The 19,362-nt window shown below is 41.8% G+C and overlaps 3 protein-coding genes across 8 annotated transcripts in view; 2 read left to right on the plus strand and 1 right to left on the minus strand.

Moving 5' to 3' along the window:
- The window catches only part of LOC135542277 (adenosine receptor A1), a 48,795-nt gene that overhangs the window by 26,865 nt on the left and 2,568 nt on the right, over positions 1 to 19,362 (minus strand). For 2 of the 6 annotated variants that reach the window (XR_010456044.1, XR_010456041.1), the window contains 2 exons: positions 11,021 to 11,091; positions 10,158 to 10,947 (listed from right to left, as the gene is read on the minus strand). The exons of 2 other annotated variants lie outside the window; for them this stretch is intronic. The gene's annotated coding sequence lies outside the window, so the exon portion shown is untranslated. Of the gene's footprint in view, positions 1 to 379; positions 1,100 to 10,157; positions 10,948 to 11,020; positions 11,092 to 17,260; positions 17,550 to 19,362 lie in introns of those variants that run through there. 2 more of the 6 variants (XR_010456043.1, XR_010456042.1) reach the window with 2 other exon arrangements.
- Positions 3,099 to 6,743, plus strand: LOC135542276 (adenosine receptor A1-like). The gene is made up of 2 exons (XM_064969112.1): positions 3,099 to 3,564; positions 3,741 to 6,743. The coding sequence occupies exons 1-2, from the start codon at positions 3,233 to 3,235 to the stop codon at positions 4,387 to 4,389; spliced, it is 981 nt and encodes a 326-aa protein (XP_064825184.1). The 5' UTR covers positions 3,099 to 3,232; the 3' UTR covers positions 4,390 to 6,743.
- On the plus strand, positions 10,827 to 14,792 carry LOC135541049 (coiled-coil domain-containing protein 106-like). The gene is given in 6 exon segments (XM_064967183.1): positions 10,827 to 10,831; positions 13,459 to 13,513; positions 13,516 to 13,606; positions 13,822 to 13,996; positions 14,058 to 14,242; positions 14,621 to 14,792. Coding segments are annotated over 6 exon segments (642 nt in total). The 3' UTR covers positions 14,752 to 14,792.

Raw genomic sequence — 19,362 nt, forward strand, 5'->3', positions numbered from 1 at the left:
CCTCTCCGGCCTCTAGGTCACCAGGCTACTCGTTAGGGTGCACACCTGTCACCAGCATTACGCACATAATGACACTCACCTGGACTCCATCAGCCCCTTGATTACCTGCCCTTTATATGTGACTCCCTTTGGTTTCTTCCCCAGTCATCATTGTTTATGTTTTTGCTTTGTGTCGGTGTGCTGTTTGTTTCTTATTTTGTTCATTTATTAATTAATTAAATGTATTCACTCCCTGAACTTGCTTCCCAACTCTCTCAGCGTACATTGTTACAGCAACTGATTAAAACTGTCACTCAAAGCTGTCAGTGGTGTTTCATTTCAACTGTCAACATTATGGATTTAAAATAATGATGCATTAATCAAGAACCATAAATCAAAGTTAGATTTTTACTTTGTTACAGAAGACACCGCAATGATAAAGAGAAAGGTGTAGTGATAAATACAAAACAGTCTACAAATACAGATTTTTAAAACATACTGACAGTGACAACATACAGGGAAACTTCAGGATTTTGGCTATGAGGCCATTTATCTACATCCTCAGAGTCAGATGAACTCATGGATACCATTTTATGTCTGTGTCTAGTATGAAGGATGTTAGAGGTAGTTTTGCAAGACCAATGCTAACTAGCATTAGCAAAATAGCTGGAATCAATGGGTATCTGTTAGCATGCTAGCGCTAATTACTAACTACCAATCACCATCTTTCCCTCTACCCTGTTTCCCTCTTAGAGATCGTTTGATGGTCAGACGAAGCTGCCCTCATCCCCAGCTAGCCTGGCAACCAATTGGTTTGAATTCAAACAGGTACCTTGGTCTGCTCCTTCAATTTGGACCTTAACCTCCCACACAACTCGCTGACTTCAGCTAGAATGTTTCTGTTAAAACCAGGGAATGTAGTCAACGCTTTGCATGGTTTAACAACTCTGCCTCCCTAACAACCTCCACAAGGGCTAGAATGTCCTTGGTCTGGCGAGCAGCATGATGGATGCCACTAGACTTTGACACCTCCAACTCATTATATGCGGTGTCCATCAATTCTTGATGACACCAATAGACTTCCTAATCCTGTCTGCTCAGTCATGTTCGGACCCAGGCCCTGAAAGATAAAGCAAAGGTTTCATCAGTAGTAGGCATAACTGACTCATGACGTGTTAGGCCTAATGATTAACATTGTGATTAACTACATATACTGATATGTATCTTGTATACTGTGACGTACCGGGTTGGGAATTCCACAAGGTTTTGCTGTCCCTCTCTCACTATCTAACACCTCACACTACTGTCCAATCCACAACCCCATGTAGTAATCTAATCTGTCTATAAGGCCCCTCCTGCTTGTGCAGGTGTAAGGTAAAGTTGCCTCTAGATGCTGACCTTGGGCAAATTTAGCTTTTCTCCCATTAATGGTTAAGGTTAGGTTTAGGGGAGGGGAGGCAGAGTTTATAGCTGTACCTCGGTGAAATTTAACCCTGGAGTGCCTGTGCAGTGGCTCCTTGGTTCTACTCCAAGTGGACATTTGTGATGCAAAACCACATCATTCCCATATGTCCTCTGGCAATAAAGTTCCCTTTTATGAGAGCTGCTCTCTTCTACACTAATATCAAATGACAAAACCAACATAAATAATGAAATACACAACATTGGATTTGGACTGACAAGGTGTAATACAGTTGTGTGCTACTTTTGTTGTGTTGTTCTAGAATCATTGTGTAGATTATAGCTGTAATATTTTTAAATTACTGTTGAAAGCAGGAAAAGTCACAAATTGAACAGATACACTTTGCAGTGTCTTCTGTTCGGTTTCTCAACAGCATGCAACTCGGTAGACAACTTGTTCTGACCTGGGTTTGGGGGGGACAACTTTTTTAGAGCCCTTTGGGTCTTTGAAGGTGTAGGCTCTCAGTCCCGTTTGTCAGCCGTTGAAGTTGTTGCTTCGACATTGGGACTTGTCTCTTTCTCTGCTTCTTTCCACCTTTTAAAAATGGCAAAATCCTCTTCTACTCTACCAACCAAGCGAAGGCACTTCTAATCAATTCTCATCGATCGTCCTGGAACCGAGGCAATGTTAATCCTAATTACCTCAGTCAATCGTTCAAAATGTTCTAATTTGCTGCCTATGTCGGGTCAAATACTTTCTTGGTGTTTGCTAAGGTGCCTTTTATGCGCACATTTTCATGTCAAAGATGGCGAGAATCGTGCACAGACATGCTAAGTAGTTACACGGACCTGCTTCCTTGACAATTGCTGCTAGTAGTAATGTTGCTTGCCTACATAGAACAGACAGAGAGTTTAGCTTCCTCAACAGGCTCAATGGTCATACCCTTTAAACTCCAGCTGGGGTTTAGGTCTCAGAGAATGTAGTGAAATGGCGCTCTGGTACTATGTCATGTGGTTCATTGGTCTGATTGGTGGAAGGTTGATCCAATTGCCTGCAAAATAATTTAGCACAGCGGTCTAAGGCACTACATTGCAATGCTAGAGGTGTCACTCCAGACCCGGGTTTGATCCCGGCGTGTATCACAACCGGCCGTGATCGGGAGTCACATAGTGCGCCACACAATTGGACCAGCGTTGTCCGGGTTAGGGGAGGGTTTGGTCAGGGATTTGTATATAATAATTTGTTCTTAACTGCCTAGTTAAGGTAAGGGTTAAGGTTAGGTAAGGGTTAGGGTAAGGGTTAAGTTTAGGGTTTAGGGTATGTACGTCCCAAGGATTCCAGATAGCCAGAATGATAAGACTGTATTCGTGCAGCGAACCATATATGGAAGCTCGGGAGATCAGGCCGATTTGCGAGGCTGGTAATATTTAGCTCTGGTCGCATTGTGGTTTTCACATGTCCTGTGACTTGTGCCATTTTGTGTAGGGTTACATTTAAAGGATGTTCAAAAATGCCCTTGCTTCTGAAACAATGATATCCTGTGTCATAATGTTTGTAGTATATCTAAAATGTTACTCTATTTTCTGCATAGTTGAAACAATTACCATGTATTGTCAATGGGCTATAATGTTTGCTCGGCAGGTGTATGAATGTTTGTGATACATTTGTTTTGATGTATTTGTGCTTTCAGATCCTTATATCAACAGCGCCGAACAATTGCAAAGGGGCGTAGCATTTTCATGAATTTTTTCAGTGAGCAAGAAAACTTCCTCAAAAGCCTGCTGGTCATAGAGGAACAATTCACAATAAAGCATACTCAGTCATAGAGTAAACTTCCATTGGACAGCTGACATGATGTCTGGAGGAGAGGTGGTCTACACAGTGCTGGAGGTGCTGATCGCCATTGCCTGCTGCCTGGGTAATGTGCTGGTTATCTGGGCAGTGTGGTCAAGCAGTGCTCTGCGGCAGCCCATCTTCTGCTTTATGGTTTCTCTGGCTGTGGCTGACTTCCTCGTAGGGTCTGTGGCCATGCCGCTGGCTGTACTGGTGGATGGACGGGTGCAGACCTCATTCAATGTCTGTCTCTTCATTAGCTGTGTGGTCATCATGTTGACAGTGGCCTCAGTCTTGTCACTGCTAGCCATTGCTGTGGACCGATACCTACGCGTCTTCATCCCTCTCAGGTGAGCTGTTAAGGTGACATTTCAGGACGTTTACAGTTGGACATATTATTCTCCTAGCTGTGTCCCATGTTAACCACATTCTAAGAAAGGAAATCATGCTTGGGTGGAATCAGATTCCTTGTTTTCTTTTGCAAAGCAATTCATTAAAACATCTCAAAATGTTTCTGCTTCAACAGCTACAAGAAGACGGTAACAGAGAGAAGATCTTGGGTGGTAGTAGCAACATGTTGGTTTGTTGCTTTTATATTGAGCTTCCCTCCCATGTTTGGATGGTACAATCGTGAAACGTTGTCTCACTCAGAGAACTCGACCGCAATCCTCTGCCATTTCCTGGCTGTGATCCCCATGTCATACATTGTTTACTTCAATTTCTTTCTCTGCATCCTCACCCCGTTAATTGTCATGGCTGTCCTGTACATCTACATCTTCTGTACCATCTGGAGGAACCTGAGGGAGAAAGCAGGGCACGGGGCCCAGTCCCACACCTACTTCAGGAAGGAGAGGAGCCTGGCCCAATCCCTGGCTCTGGTCCTGGTGCTGTTCGCCTTCTGCTGGCTCCCCCTGCACATTATGAACTGTGCTGCCTACTTTGGCAGCCAGTCAGACATACCCCACACCGCCTTCTATGTGGGCATCCTCCTTTCCCATGCCAATTCAGCGGTCAACCCAGTCGTCTATGCCTTCAAGATCCGCAGGATCCAGGGAGCGTACCTGAGGATCTGGAGGAGGTTCTTTGTGTGTCGCGATGACAAACAGGGCTCTCAGAGCAATCGTTCCACTGAGCACAATATCAGCAGCAACCCTAACAATGTGAGCAAGGGATAGTCAACGATGCGCTAAACGCTAATCCCACAGATTTATTCTCTGATACTTTGAAAAAGACAATCCCAGGGATGCAGATCAGATGAAGTGGTCTACATCCTTAATATCATAACGAGCATGATCTTATCTTCAAAACCATACTCACATTATATTTGGATTCTCTACTAAAAACCTTAGCTGACAAAATGGTTATTTTTACGTTTTCACTTCCGTTTTCATTGATTTGATCAAACATTATACAGCCGACCACATGTTGGATTTGTCTCGTCTCCGTGCTTTGAATGGCACAAGCTGTCTGCGATGGATGGTAGAGTTATTACAACCATGCTCGATTTTCGTTGTTTTAAATCAGACCTCCTGAAAAGGTAGAAATACAAGAAAGGGATCAATACATATGCGTGAGTTTGTCTGATTTGGAAACAGATAATACCAAACAAACGGGCTGCTCCATCTTGTGTCGATAGGTAGCCTATATTCTTTGCCAGTGCAAGACAGCGAGGGGACGTCACGACAGTGAAATTTGTGTGTGCAGTGCCAGGGAAATTCAGCAGTTTGTTGATACATTTAAACAGTATTTGACAAGTCATCATGTACTATCATCACCCTCTGTTTGTAACAGACCGGTAGAAAATGAATGGCAGCGGACGGGGGTAAGCTAGCAATGTTAACTTCTATGCCTTTCCCTAACCCTTACCTTAACATTACAAAATTATGCTTCACCTTAATGGCGAAACCGCCATGTCCGTTTGCGATATTACTCGAATAAAAAACATGAGCTGGCGCACACCCAGAGAAAATTATTTTATGTAGAGCTGTTGAATAAACTATAAACTAAAACGGTGAATAAACTGTTAACTATAAAAACAAAGAGAGACGCACACTCTATATATAAACTCCCGGTAATTTATTGGGTAAATCATCCAACGGAATTACGGAATCACTACCCTGAATAAGGCACAGTGGATGCCGAAACGTTCGTGATTTACCCAATAAATTACTGGGAGTTTATATATAGAGTGCGCGACTCTCTTTATTATAATTGTTTAGTTTTTTATCGCTTGCTATATTACAACAACAAAAAGGTTACTTCAAACATTTTTTTTCTCCCTCTGACATCATTGCACGCGCGATAGAATATCAGCGTACGTACTACATGTTTTTACCACGATGCTGGACGCTCCTCTCTGTTTCCCCCCAACAAAGCAAAAACAATAACACACATGTAGATTTCAGCTTTAATTAACCGTAGCCCTTTCCTGCAGTCAAATGGCCTCATGGGTGGAATGTTATTTCTATTTTTTTTTCATTAAACATGATTCTTTTTGATAATCTGATGTTTCTATGTCAAACAGTTTTGCTGTTTCAGTCTTCTATAATGTATATAAAGTGTAATATTGGGATGCAAACTCAAAAATGGAATACATTTCAACTCTATATCTGACATGGTACAGGTGTTTTTTTAACTGACATGGTACAGGTGTTTTTTTTAAACCATGTCTGTGAGGTGTTTATTATTGTTCCAAAGTAGATTTGTTTAAGACTACCAAGAAACACTCTGTGTGAACCTGATTTAGCCCACAGCAGTAAAAAGTGAAAGGGATAGTTCAACCAAATGAAAAAAAAATCATATATTGGTTTTCTTTACCCGGTAAACATTCTATGTACAAGAAATGACAGCAATCCGTTTTTGTGTTTGTTAGGTGTTAAGCCTGTGTCAATGTTTTCAAAACTGTAACGTTTACACTAATTCTGATCATTACATCGTGGAATATACATTATATAGTCAGGGCCTGACCTCCAGGGGAACCCCATTGATTTTGTTAGTCATTCTCACTCAGATATCATATTAACATGGCATAAGTCATTACAAAATAAAGAACATATGTAGAGTTGCATAAAATGTGTTTCAAAACTGCATACACTTCCTCCCGTAGCAAAATGGGTAGAATTTCAGAATTATAGGCATTTTAATGTTATAGATTTAGCCGGTGGTAACTTGAGGAATAGACACCGGCTGGAATGCGGTTTTAACCAATCACCATTCAGGATTAGACCCACCCGTTGTACAGTATAAGTGTTATAGGTCCGTATTTTATTTTAGCATTGTTCAACGGTGTTGGCATTACACAGCAAATTGCATGTCTTGTGAATGAAACTAAAGGAGAGGATGAAAAGCTTGCAAGTTTCATTTCAATGTTGCATTTCCTGGGTCTAAATGCCAGTTCCTCAAAATGTATTGTATCAAATAGTTTGTCTATTTCTTATAATTGTTACCTTCTATACAGGGGTATCCCAGGATTTGGAGATAAGATGTACTATCTTACAGTTATCCAATAAAGAAACCCTTCTCTAATGAACTTTTTTATGTTTATGGTTATTTTTAACGCAACCATTTACGCTTCAACTTTTCACATAAGTTTGTGCTTAACGTTAAGAGTGTGTAGACCTACAGTATACATATAGCTCTGACATTCTTCAATATCATCATATATTTTCAGAGATTAAGAAATCCAATCTAAAGTAACGTTTTTATTTCAAAAAGGTTTGTAAAAATACATATTATTACATTGTATGTATTATACAAATGTTGTAATGACAATATTGTGTCTTGTTTAACGTCCATTGGCACGCCACACATCCCTATCTCCGGGCATTATTCCTCTGGTCTTGTGTAAGCACAGTAGATGGCAGTGGGATATGTATTTTATTATTGCGATACGGCATATTGCAATAGATGAACGGACACATTGTGTTCCTGCCATAATGACAACATGTCCGGGTACTCTGTATCATAACTCAACTGATCTTCCTAGCAGTTGTTTCTCTTTTCTTGAGAGGTAGCTACATACTTTTAATTTGGTTGAACTTCAAACGAGGTCTGTTCAAGTCATCGGTGTGGTAAATTTAGATGTAGTTGCCCCCCATGATGAAATCGGGCTTTATAACTACGGCTTTTCAACTTATGTCTATAAAGGGGGTTGGAATCTTGTGACACAGGGCTGACAAAGGGGCCCTTTAACAAGCATTTATTCACATAAAATATCTGATTGGTTGAATTCTCTGTGTGGTCTATATTAAAAGGGCACTTGATTTAGTATAACGGGCTCTTAAAATTCAATATTGGTGCACAATTTCTACTTAGAATATCAAAGAGACGCAAAAAGACACTCTTTGTGGAACGACACTAATGCCCTCTCAGCAACTTTTGAATTGACTGAAAGTAAATGTATAAACCTTTTATCATGTGTGGTTACTGACCACAAAATAAAGCTTATTTTACCCTTATTTATTTAACTAGGCAAGTCAGTTAAGAACAAATTCTTATTTTCAAGGAACAGTGGGTTAACTGCCTCGGACTGCAATAGCATCGAATAGTCCCTGCGATATGCAACTGTTCAGGGAAGTCAGGAACCAATACACGCAGTCAGTCAGGAAAGCTAAGGCCTGCTTCTTCAGGCAGAAGTTTGCATCCTGTAGCTCCAACTCCAAAAAGTTCTGGGACACTGTGAAGTCCATGGAGAACAAGAGCACCTCCTCCCAGCTGCCCACTGCACTGAGGCTAGGTAACACGGTCACCACCGATAAATCCATGATTATCGAAAACTTCAACAAGCATTTCTCAACGGCTGGCCATGCCTTCCGCCTGGCTACTCCAACCTCGGCCAACAGCCCCGCCCCCTCCGCAGCTCCTCGCCCAAGCCTCTCCAGGTTCTCCTTTACCCAAATCCAGATAGCAGATGTTCTGAAAGAGCTGCAAAACCTGGACCCGTACAAATCAGCTGGGCTTGACAATCTGGACCCTCTATTTCTGAAACTATCCGCCGCCATTGTCGCAACCCCTATTACCAGCCTGTTCAACCTCTCTTTCATATCGTCTGAGATCCCCAAGGTATGGAAAGCTGCCGCAGTCATCCCCCTCTTCAAAGGGGGAGACACCCTGGACCCAAACTGTTACAGACCTATATCCATCCTGCCTTTTCCTATCTAAGGTCTTCGAAAGCCAAGTCAACAAACAGGTCACTGACCATTTCGAATCCCACCGTACCTTCTCCGCTGTGCAATCTGGTTTCCGAGCCGGTCACGGGTGCACCTCAGCCACACTCAAGGTACTAAACGATATCATAACCGCCATCGATAAAAGACAGTACTGTGCAGCTGTCTTCATCAACCTTGCCAAGGCTTTCGACTCTGTCAATCACCATATTCTTATCGGCAGACTCAGTAGCCTCGGTTTTTCGGATGACTGCCTTGCCTGGTTCACCAATTACTTCGCAGACAGAGTTCAGTGTGTCAAATCGGAGGGCATGCTGTCCGGACCTCTGGCAGTCTCTATGGGGGTGCCACAGGGTTCAATTCTCGGGCCGACTCTTTTCTCTGTATATTTCAATGATGTTGCTCTTGCTGCGGGCAATTCCCTGATCCACCTCTACGCAGACGACACCATTCTATATACTTCCGGCCCGTCCTTGGACACTGTGCTATCTAACCTCCAATTGAGCTTCAATGCCATACAACACTCCTTCCGTGGCCTCGAACTGCTCTTAAATGCTAGTAAAACCAAATGCATGCTTTTCAACCGATCGCTGCCTGCACACGCATGCCCGACTAGCATCACCACCCTGGATGGTTCCGACCTTGAATATGTGGACATCTATAAGTACCTAGGTGTCTGGCTAGACTGTAAACTCTCCTTCCAGACTCATATCAAACATCTCCAATCGAAAATCAAATCAAGAGTCGGCTTTCTATTCCGCAACAAAGCCTCCTTCACTCACGCCGCCAAACTTACCCTAGTAAAACTGACTATCCTACCGATCCTCGACTTCGGCGATGTCATCTACAAAATTGCTTCCAACACTCTACTCAGCAAACTGGATGCAGTTTATCACAGTGCCATCCGTTTTGTCACTAAAGCACCTTATACCACCCACCACTGCGACTTGTATGCCCTAGTCGGCTGGCCCTCGCTACATATTCGTCGCCAGACCCACTGGCTCCAGGTCATCTACAAGTCCATGCTAGGTAAAGCTCTGCCTTATCTCAGCTCACTGGTCACGATGGCAACACCCATCCGTAGCACGCGCTCCAGCAGGTGTATCTCACTGATCATCCCTAAAGCCAACACCTCATTTGGCCGCCTTTTGTTCCAATACTCTGCTGCCTGTGACTGGAACAAATTGCAAAAATCCCTGAAGTTGGAGACTTTTATCTCCCTCACCAACTTCAAACATCTGCTATCTTAGCAGCTAACCGATCGCTGCAGCTGTACATAGTAAATAGCCCACCCATTTTCACCTACCTCATCCCCATACTGTTTTTATTTATTTACTTTTCTGCTCTTTTGCACACCAATATCTCTACCTGTACATGACCATCTGATCATTTATCACCCCAGTGTTAATCTGCAATCACACAATGTATATAGACTCCCCTTTTTTCTCTACTGTGTTATTGAATTGTTAATTGTTTACTCCATGTGTAACTCTGTGTTGTCTGTTCACACTGCTATGCTTTATCTTGGCCAGGTCGCAGTTGCAAATGAGAACTTGTTCTCAACTAGCCTACCTGGTTAAATAAAGGTGAAATAAAAAAAATAAAAAAACCTTTGAACTTGCAAGCTTTAAACACTTAGGCTACCCTGCCGCCCCTTATAGCCCTATAGCATGTATAGTTACTGACAACAGCAACAAAACATATTATCAGAATTGAAAGTAGGAGTAATCAGATGTATGTAATGCCCTAAAAAATCAGATTAAAAGACTAGATGCAAGTTTAATAGCTATATTTAACCTTTATTAATTAATACAACATTGAATAATGTTACCATAAAACATATCACAAGCCTATACACATTTATTTAGGGCTTGATTTGGTTCTGGAGAACCAACCCTTTATTGTTTAGATTTTGTAACAATGATGCATTCTCTTTTGAGTGCTTTTCATATCCTTTCATTCTTGAGAAGCTCTGGTCTCTGGAGTCCTGCTGCTCCTTGGCCACCAAGTGGCGCTGGAGAGGCTATAAACCCATTTGTGCTCCAGCTGTTGCTTTATTATAGTGAGATTGCATCCAACGCATTGAGGAATTCAGAGAGCAGTGGACTTCCTCGTTGCTGCAGACTGTCATTGTGCCTCTCAAGGAAGGCAATAGACTGTATAGTTATCACCTGAATAGGATTAAATCCCTCCCACAAACTATACAACCTACTACCTCACCTCGCCAGGACACATTCACCTGAAAGACTGACGGATGAAGGGGGAATGTCATTCAGACACGCTCAAATAGATACAGCGAGAGGCGACAACACAAACACTCACTCAAACACAACAGGCCCCAATAACCCAAATAAAGCATTGGGTGGTCTAACAAAGGAAATTTTACCCGTTCTCATTTTGTCCTGCAACAGTCTGTGAATGGGTGTAAATGGAGGTGATATGCTATAATGGGGTAACTTCCCCACAGAGCAGAGACAGGCTGCAGGCAGGTGTCCAGGCTGGGAAGATGGGTGCGACGGTCAGGGGAGAACGGTCACTCTTCAGGGTTATTGACGATCAGTCTGTCTCCTTAGGAAAGACAGTAGATTGTATAGTTATCTCAGAGGGAGGACATATACCCCACAACTATTCAATCTACTACCTCAGCCTCAAGGACAGGTGCTTAGTCTGGCGTCGACCCAGAGATGAGGTTTAGCAGTTCTTACTAGGGAACTGTGGGAGAAAGAGACAGATAGAGAAAGAGAGCATTTTGTATGGTTAGTGGTTGATCATTACCGTACATAAACACATACGCACACCCTTGCACATTTGCACTCGTACAAAAGCTCAAAACACAGACACGCACACACACACACAAACACACGACAGGACAGTGCATGAAGCCAACTTGAATTAAAATCAGGCATTAACAGAAACCCTGCACATATCCAGTTTATTAAAATGACATCCCTCGCAATGGACTGAAGAGGAGGTAGCCTGGTAACAATTTTATAGGGAATTACCTCCAAGGAGCAATTTCCTCTCTGGTTCTGGCTCTGCTGTTTAATCCTGGGCCTGGTTCAAATTCGCCACTACAGAATGAAGCTGTGAAAGCTCGACTGCTTTGCTTCGTGTGAACTGTGCTACTAAACTGCGTCAGTTCACAACATCCAGAGGAATCATCCGTTCGTATTATGGCATCGACAGGTGTGTCTGTGCCACTATAACAGTTATACGGACAGAAGGCGTGTCATGTGATCGCAACGGAATCGCATAAGATAGCTTTTGCCAAAAGATTAACGAAATAAAGACGAAACGATGCAGGCGCTAAGGAAAGTGTGCTAATTTCGGCAAGCCTAAAGCGTAACTCACTGGCATCCAGCGAGGTTGGCATGTAATAAAGGAGAGCCGCGCCAGGAATTAGTGCCCATTTTTTCGAGTAACTTGGCTCTTTCCAGCCCTACAACCCCACGGAAGCTTGCTGTTTAATTGGTAGCTTATTTAAACATGGCTTCCCCCGGTTGCCTCCCCCTAGCCTGCACAGAGCAATGTGGATAGCCTGCAAGAAATGCAAAGGAAGGAAGGAAGGGGAAAGGATGAAAACAAAATGGCAGCGATTCGGCCATTTTAGGGAGTTGCTTGGCATTCTTAAGTGACAACATCTGTGGGGCAGAAACCTGTGAAACTCTCTCACTGCTTCTTTTAATCCATCGTATTGGATCCCAGATGGATTTTTCTGTTTGTTTTATCCGGATAAAAGGTGGCACTGTTATGCCCATCTGAGTGGATAAGATAAATGACTTTTACTACTTTCCAGCTTCCTTAATTTTAAAGAGATGAAGGTGAATGAAAACCGATAAAATTCCATCATTTTTTATGCTGACATGGTATTTGGTAGTGAACTATTTGTGTACCTAGTCTCAGTCCCACCCTAATACAATATTGTTGTTTTTATCAGTGTGAAAGCCATTCAGTTCTTTGAAAAAGAGCTCAGTGTTATCTGTGCCAACTAGAGTTTGAAGTACCAGCTGGGCAGTGCAGCCATGCCCCCTCGGGCAATGCTTTGGCTGGGTGGGTTGGGCCGGCTCAGGCAGTGTTATGGGAGACGATGGTCAAACCATGCAGAGGCCCCGCCGCTTTGCATAAATTAGCATGTAAACCATAGCCTCTGAAAGGCACCAGGGCAGTTCATTAACATTCTGAATTCCTCTTTGGCGTAATTAAGGCAGACAGTGATTGAAATGTTTTGGCAGGCCGCGAGGCTGTTTGTAGGAGTGTCAGGGCCTGCTCAGTGGGGCCGAATGAGAAGGTAGTGGGGCTGGGAGGGAGTGGAGGCCTTAATTGAGATGTTGAATTAATTAGACTCCGAATGGCATCAGCCTCCCTTGACTGGCCACTGTACACAGACGAGACAGACTGAGGGGGACACTGATTTCTATTGACAAAAAAAATAAGTTCATGGCAACGGTTGAAGGCTTAGAGCTGAGTCCTTGATTTCTTGATTTCTTGATGTGTTATAAAGTTTGTTAGTTTGAGTTACTTTGATCTTGAAGTTGAGATTCTGCTTTTTGAGAAAGAGAGATTCATTCAGGAACACCTTCTATGAGGTCCATACACAGCATTATACATGTACACATAATGCACTAGGACAGAGTGATAATGCAGTATAAGCATAGTTATAGACACACATAAGGACTCCTAAAAACACATCATTCCATATACCAATACTCCTCATGGATGAGTATAATCATTGCTAGTCACTTTTTCCCTCAAGGACCACATAGCATTGTAATGGCCATCAATGTGATGCATTTCAAATGTTTTTGTCAATGAGCATATTGCTGCATCATCATCTTTGTTATGGTGTGTTGCAGCATACTTATAAGCCACGAAAAGTCATCTTTGATTTCTTTAGGTAAAGTGATGAAAAGCCTAAGGCAGACACATATTATACACCATAGGTTGTTGCTATACAATTACAAAGTGCCCAGCAAATTGGCCAGGGTTGATTTTTCAGTGTAACATTTCTAGTGTTGATTCAGGACTTCAATTGACTGAACACTCAGTGGTGTAAACCCCAGTGTTGGTGTGAATAACCAGAGTTGCTGCGCCGACTGCTGTTCACGAGGTGAGACAGCTCACGCAGCTTCTGGACTGAGAGAGAGAGAAAAAGGTGCCGTATGAGATGAGACTATAAAAATCCTGAAAGATTGCAAAGTCTTACTCCAAGGGGACTGTTCAAGAAGGAGTACTTCATCCGAGAGGTCACCCGTGTGAAAAAAAGAATCACCACTTGAAGCCACTTAGGTTAGGAAAATGTATGAGAAGAAGAAATTAAAATAAGACAAAGTACAGACTTGAAAGCACATTTGAAAACATGCATCTTGGATATGTGTACAGGATATTGTGTTAGCCTCTTTCTCTGGCTTGACCCCATCAAAATTATCCATTTTGAATCTGCAGTTGTGAAGCAGTCCAAAGTGGATATTTCAGATCACTCAGCTGATGATTCAGATGTTCATGACACCTCTGCCTTTTCTGACTCTTCGATGGATTCAACTCCCAAGAGAGGCCCAGTGAAACAGAAGAGATCTGCTCCGAAACACTCACATAAAGTGCACAAACAGATTGGAAGGAAGCAACACTCAAAGATGCCCAATTAGATTCAAGTGGCAAATAAGTGAGATTTGAATGAATAGCACAACATCATTGATAACAAATACACATTCATTAAAACTTGTGTCAGTGGATTGTCTGTTATTCCTGAATGTTTATTTAACCACATTTAATGTGCCTCCCGCCTTTGAGACTGTTGGACTGGACCGGACCACGATTGCCCGTACAGCTCCAGTTGCCGAGCTGCATCTGGCAGCGCCAGACATTCGTAGCCCTTTCCTGCAGTCAAATGACCTAGTGGCCTCATGGGTGGAATGTTATTCATATTTTTCATAATTTCCTATTTAATTACCATTATTGTTTTTTAAACAGCCCAAAATCCAGTGTTTCTATGTCAAACAGTTTTGCTTCAGTCTTCTGGGATATATATAAAGTGTAATATTGGGATGCAAACTCCAAAATGTAATACATCTTAGCTCTATATCTGAAGTGGTACAGGTGTCTTCTCTTTTAAAGCCCATAACCATGTGTGTGAGGTGTATACTTCAATTTCAAAGTAGATTTGTTTAAGACTACCAAGAAACACTGTTTGACCAATATTTAGCCCACTGCAGTAAAAGCATTTAAGTATTTAGGCCCCTAGAAGTTGCAGAGAGGGTAGAGAAGCTGTCCTCTTTTGTCGAGAGATGCCGCTCTGCCATGACCACGAATGATGAAAATAAGATCTCACACATGAAAATGGACAGAGAGCTGTTGCCCATTGCTGGTCCTAAGTAAGAAGTTACTCCGCTTGATATTGCTGCTCTTCTTTGTTATTAAATGGTGGTCCTCTGTTACTCAGCTGGTAGAGCATGGTGCTAGCAACACTAAGGTTGTGGGTTTGACTCCCAATTCTGAAGCACTACATTGCTGTGCATTATAATTGATTAAGATTACACCTATAATGCATTAGGAGTATTGGTATATGGAATTATGCGTTTATATGAGTCTTGATCTGTGTCTACAGCTATGCTTATAATGCATTATTACTCTATCGTAGTGCATTATGAGTACATATCATGCTGTATAATGCATTATGCAAATTAAGCTTCATAGAAAGTGTCACCATTTAGGTAATATCCAGACTGTGTACACTTACTTAGATGTCTTAATAAAGTCAAATAAGAAATGCATTTTGATATGCATTTGGATTTTGTTGGGGTAACTCCAAATGGTTGTTTATGAATAACAAACAAAACAGCACGCTAACCTAAAATAAGATGGCTGCCAATTTCAAAACATTTCATGGTAAAGTAGCTTAACACATTAGTAACGCTTGATCCAAAATAAACGTTGCAATAATCGCTTGTATCTTTTTAGTACCAGGTTTAGTACCAAGAAGCTATAGAACCTTTCGCACACCATTTTATTTCTGTATGAAACTCATCATCCTGCTTGAAATGCTTGTAGACGGCGACTAGCCACTCAACAGTGCCTCATGATAATGATGGGCCTCATAGGTCTGTGAGATATTTGTTGTCATGCCTGAAGATTCAATGCGTGACAACAGGGGATGGGAGGTGACTGAGAATCCAGATTATGTTCAATGATTGAGTGTATTAACTGGATCCCTGTACGAGTCCTAATGACAGAAACACAGATCTGCAGGCTTGGTAGATATATAGTAAAATCCATATTTGTACACATAATATAAAGCCTACCAAAACAAGCACGTTCTAACAACAAAAATGACAGACAAAACTCACAAAAACTCAATGTTCAAGTCAGCTATAAACCTGTATTCTTATTATCAAGTGTTCAAATCCCAAACTGCTCACTCACTGACTATGCTGCACAAAAGAAAATGGCTGCCGCGGTAAGCGAGAGGAGCTGTGTTCCTGTCACACTTGCTGCACACTTTCCCCGGGAAAGACGTCATCAGAATGCTCTGTCTGTGCGTCGCCTTATAGAAAGTCGCTCTTCTCATCTTTGTGAGGACTAGTAAAACAGCCGTCACAAAACAAAAACTAAGTTGGTTAGCATGTTCCATACTGTGTAATTTGTTGGATAACAAATTGCTCGCAATTAATATTTTGCCCCGGGCGCAATACGAAAAAAATCTATCATGAGTGGTGGTCCATGGCGAAACACTGGGCACGACCGAGAGGGTAGAGACTGGGGAAGAATCTTGCATGCTCCTCTCTTCAATATCCGGGTGCCATGAAATGGGCATTGTCTGTGTGCCAAGCTGAATCTCAATGAACCAAAAAGCGGGTGATGTAGTGGAGGGAGCATGGCAATGCTCGCCACTGAGGGGGGAGGGGAATATTGGCACCGAAGCAATGGGAGTCTGCCATGGGAGTTTGTGGGAGTCTGTATTTGACAATACAGTAGCTACTATGGCATTGCTTACAATTGGACCAGACTTACACCATCGCAACAACAGCTAGATACAGAACTCAAGTTTTCAATTCTGAGAAATGTCCAGATACAGGTCTAATGCCAATGCAGTAAAATAACTAGAGTGTTTGTGTGCTGCTCCATCTAATGAAGATGACCATCTCACTAGGTTTGGGGTGGCAGGGTAGCCTAGTGGTTAGAGTGTTGGACTAGTAACCGAAAGGTTGCAAGTTCAAATCCCTGAGCTGACAAGGTACAAATCTGTCGTTCTGCCCCTGAACAGGCAGTTAACCCACCGTTCCTAGGCTGTCATTGAAAATAAGAATTTGTTCTTATTTTGCCTAGTTAAAAAACGTGTTTGTTTTTTTAAAGTGACATGTCCTGTATATTTTTCCTCTCTCTGCGTTTGCCAGGAATTTACATTGATCTTCTGATTTTCTTTTTTGCCCCGTTCACAATTAGAAACGTTTTTGATCGCCTGCCACTTCAGTATGGTAATTATTGAAAAGGAAGTGGCTATTATCAAGTTGAGCTCGCCCATTTGCAAGCAACTGACCATTTTAATATTTAATTTTATTAAGAACAATACGCTATTTAGTATCTGTGTCAACACATATCCAATCAATTATGAACAATGCTTTCAAGCCAGAAATCACTGGTGATAAAACTTGCTTTTCACATATTCAAAATAGATTTAGCAACTGATCAGTTGATCAAATCCCCAGTAGACAAAGAGTTGATCCCAAAGTTGATCTGTCAAACACGCTTTCAATAAAAATCAGTCCGCATTGTTAAGTTAATGTACTGTTGGGAGTCAATCAGCATTCGTCTTCCAGTCTTAACTATAATATATAAACAATATAACATATATGCCATTAACTATGTATGTACAACGAAAAAGGATTACCATAGTGTTCTGTACTCTACGCTGGACCAGGTGGGATCCTTCTTCACCTCGCCAAGTAGTCCAAGTTCACCGTCTTCCTCGTGTTCATGACCCAACCCTCCAGACTACCTTTTCTGCTAACACCAGAATCAGGCTCCACACGGTTTTTTTCCCCCCCTCAACGTTCAATTTCCTATTGAGCCTACTGTAGGAGAGTTGTAAAGTCCTCCACTATAGATAGAAGCATACTATATGTTTAACACATGGGCTAAAGCAAGTCAACTTTTCTGTATTACAGTAGCCTACTTCTGTTCCCTATATTGACTGAGAGAGAAACGATTCATAATGTCAAATCGGCTCGACCGGGGGAGAACGCCCTGGTTGCAAAAATAGCGGGCCCCAAACAGGAAGTAAGTCTGGCGTTGACCTTGTTTGACTCCATCATGTGGTCTCTGGAGGCCTCAGCGTAGCATAGCCATCCCTCTGTTTGTGATAACATGCAGCACCTAACTGCACTCAACCACGAGACAGGCCTTTAATATTTAATAGCAGCATGTTTCACTTTGTTCAATACTCATCCCCATAGTTACAAAGAACAGAAATAATTGTATTTTATACAGGCCCATATCACTTATGCATATTGATATCAAATGTGACAATTGAGGTCTTCTTCTGAATTCAAGTTACCAAGCTTGTTAGTACAACACCAATTATTTTATTTTTTCAGAATCATGTTACATTATCTACTATTTCAAAAAAACAATAAAATATGTTCACCTAAATCTAAAACTGTTCCCTCTATTTTGTAGAAGTTGCATACGTCAAAGAGTTAAAACGAAACATTCAATATTGTTACTTTTTTTCCTTCTCAGTGGCCTTCAAGTGTTATCAAATTGGAGTGTTTGAGTATGCTTATAGTTCCTGATAAAGGCAAACAGACTTTGTTCCTGGTAACCGACACGTCCGTGTAACCGGGGGGGGGGGGGGGGGTGAGACACACAAATAGCAGGGGATATGAATGGCCTGGCTTCCAAAAAAACATATCATCAAGTAACATGACAAGTTCATCTGAGGAAAACAGAACGGATGGGGGAGGAGGGAAATCAGCTCATTTTCTGTCTCTCTTTCTGTCTCCCCGCCTTCCCTGCCCCCCACCCCCACCCATTTTCTATTTTCCTCTATTACTGTAGCTTTGACTTTCTGTACGCCATGCTCTCTTTCACACGCACACATACACAAACGCACTCGCAGACTAAGCAGATAGACTGTAGGTAACATACAAAAACTAGAGAAACATTTTGTAGGTACAGTAGAACTTGGCTACTTGAGCAATTGAATGCTGTGCATTGTAGTAGACCTACATGTACTGACAAAATGTCAAGAGTTTTGACGCTCCTTTACTGAAAGTAGATCTACTATAAATAAATACAAGCCACTTCAACATAAATCCATACTTTTTATTTTAAAGTTGTCCCCATTAATGTGATAATTCTGCAGGATCTAACAAAAACGACATGCCAACAATAACAACTTAAACCTCAACTGTTAGTGCAGAAAGGCTGAAAAAGCATTCAAACGTGCTCCATCCGAAATTGAGAGCCGACAATACAAGCTCCTTCACGTATAGAACAATGCTTGCATCAGAATGATCTGGTTCATACTGGTTTCTGCACAGGTCTAGAGGAAACAGCAGTAACTTGACTGTTTAGCAACCAAATTAGTAGATAGCAATTGTTCCAACAGTTCTTTTTTTTTTAGCTCAATTAACGTTGTCATTTAGTTTGACATCTCTGTTTCACCTTTTAACACATTCGTCGCATTGTGAAACAAAGCCTCCGGGGCCTTCTAACTGGGTACCTTTTTAGATTATGTGACTGTATTATGACTTGAACTGTCATAATAATTCACGCAAAAACCTCTGAGGCGAGATCAGGGTCTCCACGTTGAAAAGAAATCAAATCACCCAAAACATCAGCATGTAAGTGTTTTGTGTGCGGAGATACAATGTGTCCGTAACATATTTGCAGTAAGAGACTTTGAATGCTGGTATATAATCAAAAGAACAAAATTTTGTTATATTCATATTGTGGCTGCTAATACTAGAGTCAGAGGATTTTAAAAAT

Source organism: Oncorhynchus masou, chromosome 6, assembly GCF_036934945.1.
Source record: "Oncorhynchus masou masou isolate Uvic2021 chromosome 6, UVic_Omas_1.1, whole genome shotgun sequence".
NCBI lineage: Eukaryota > Metazoa > Chordata > Actinopteri > Salmoniformes > Salmonidae > Oncorhynchus > Oncorhynchus masou.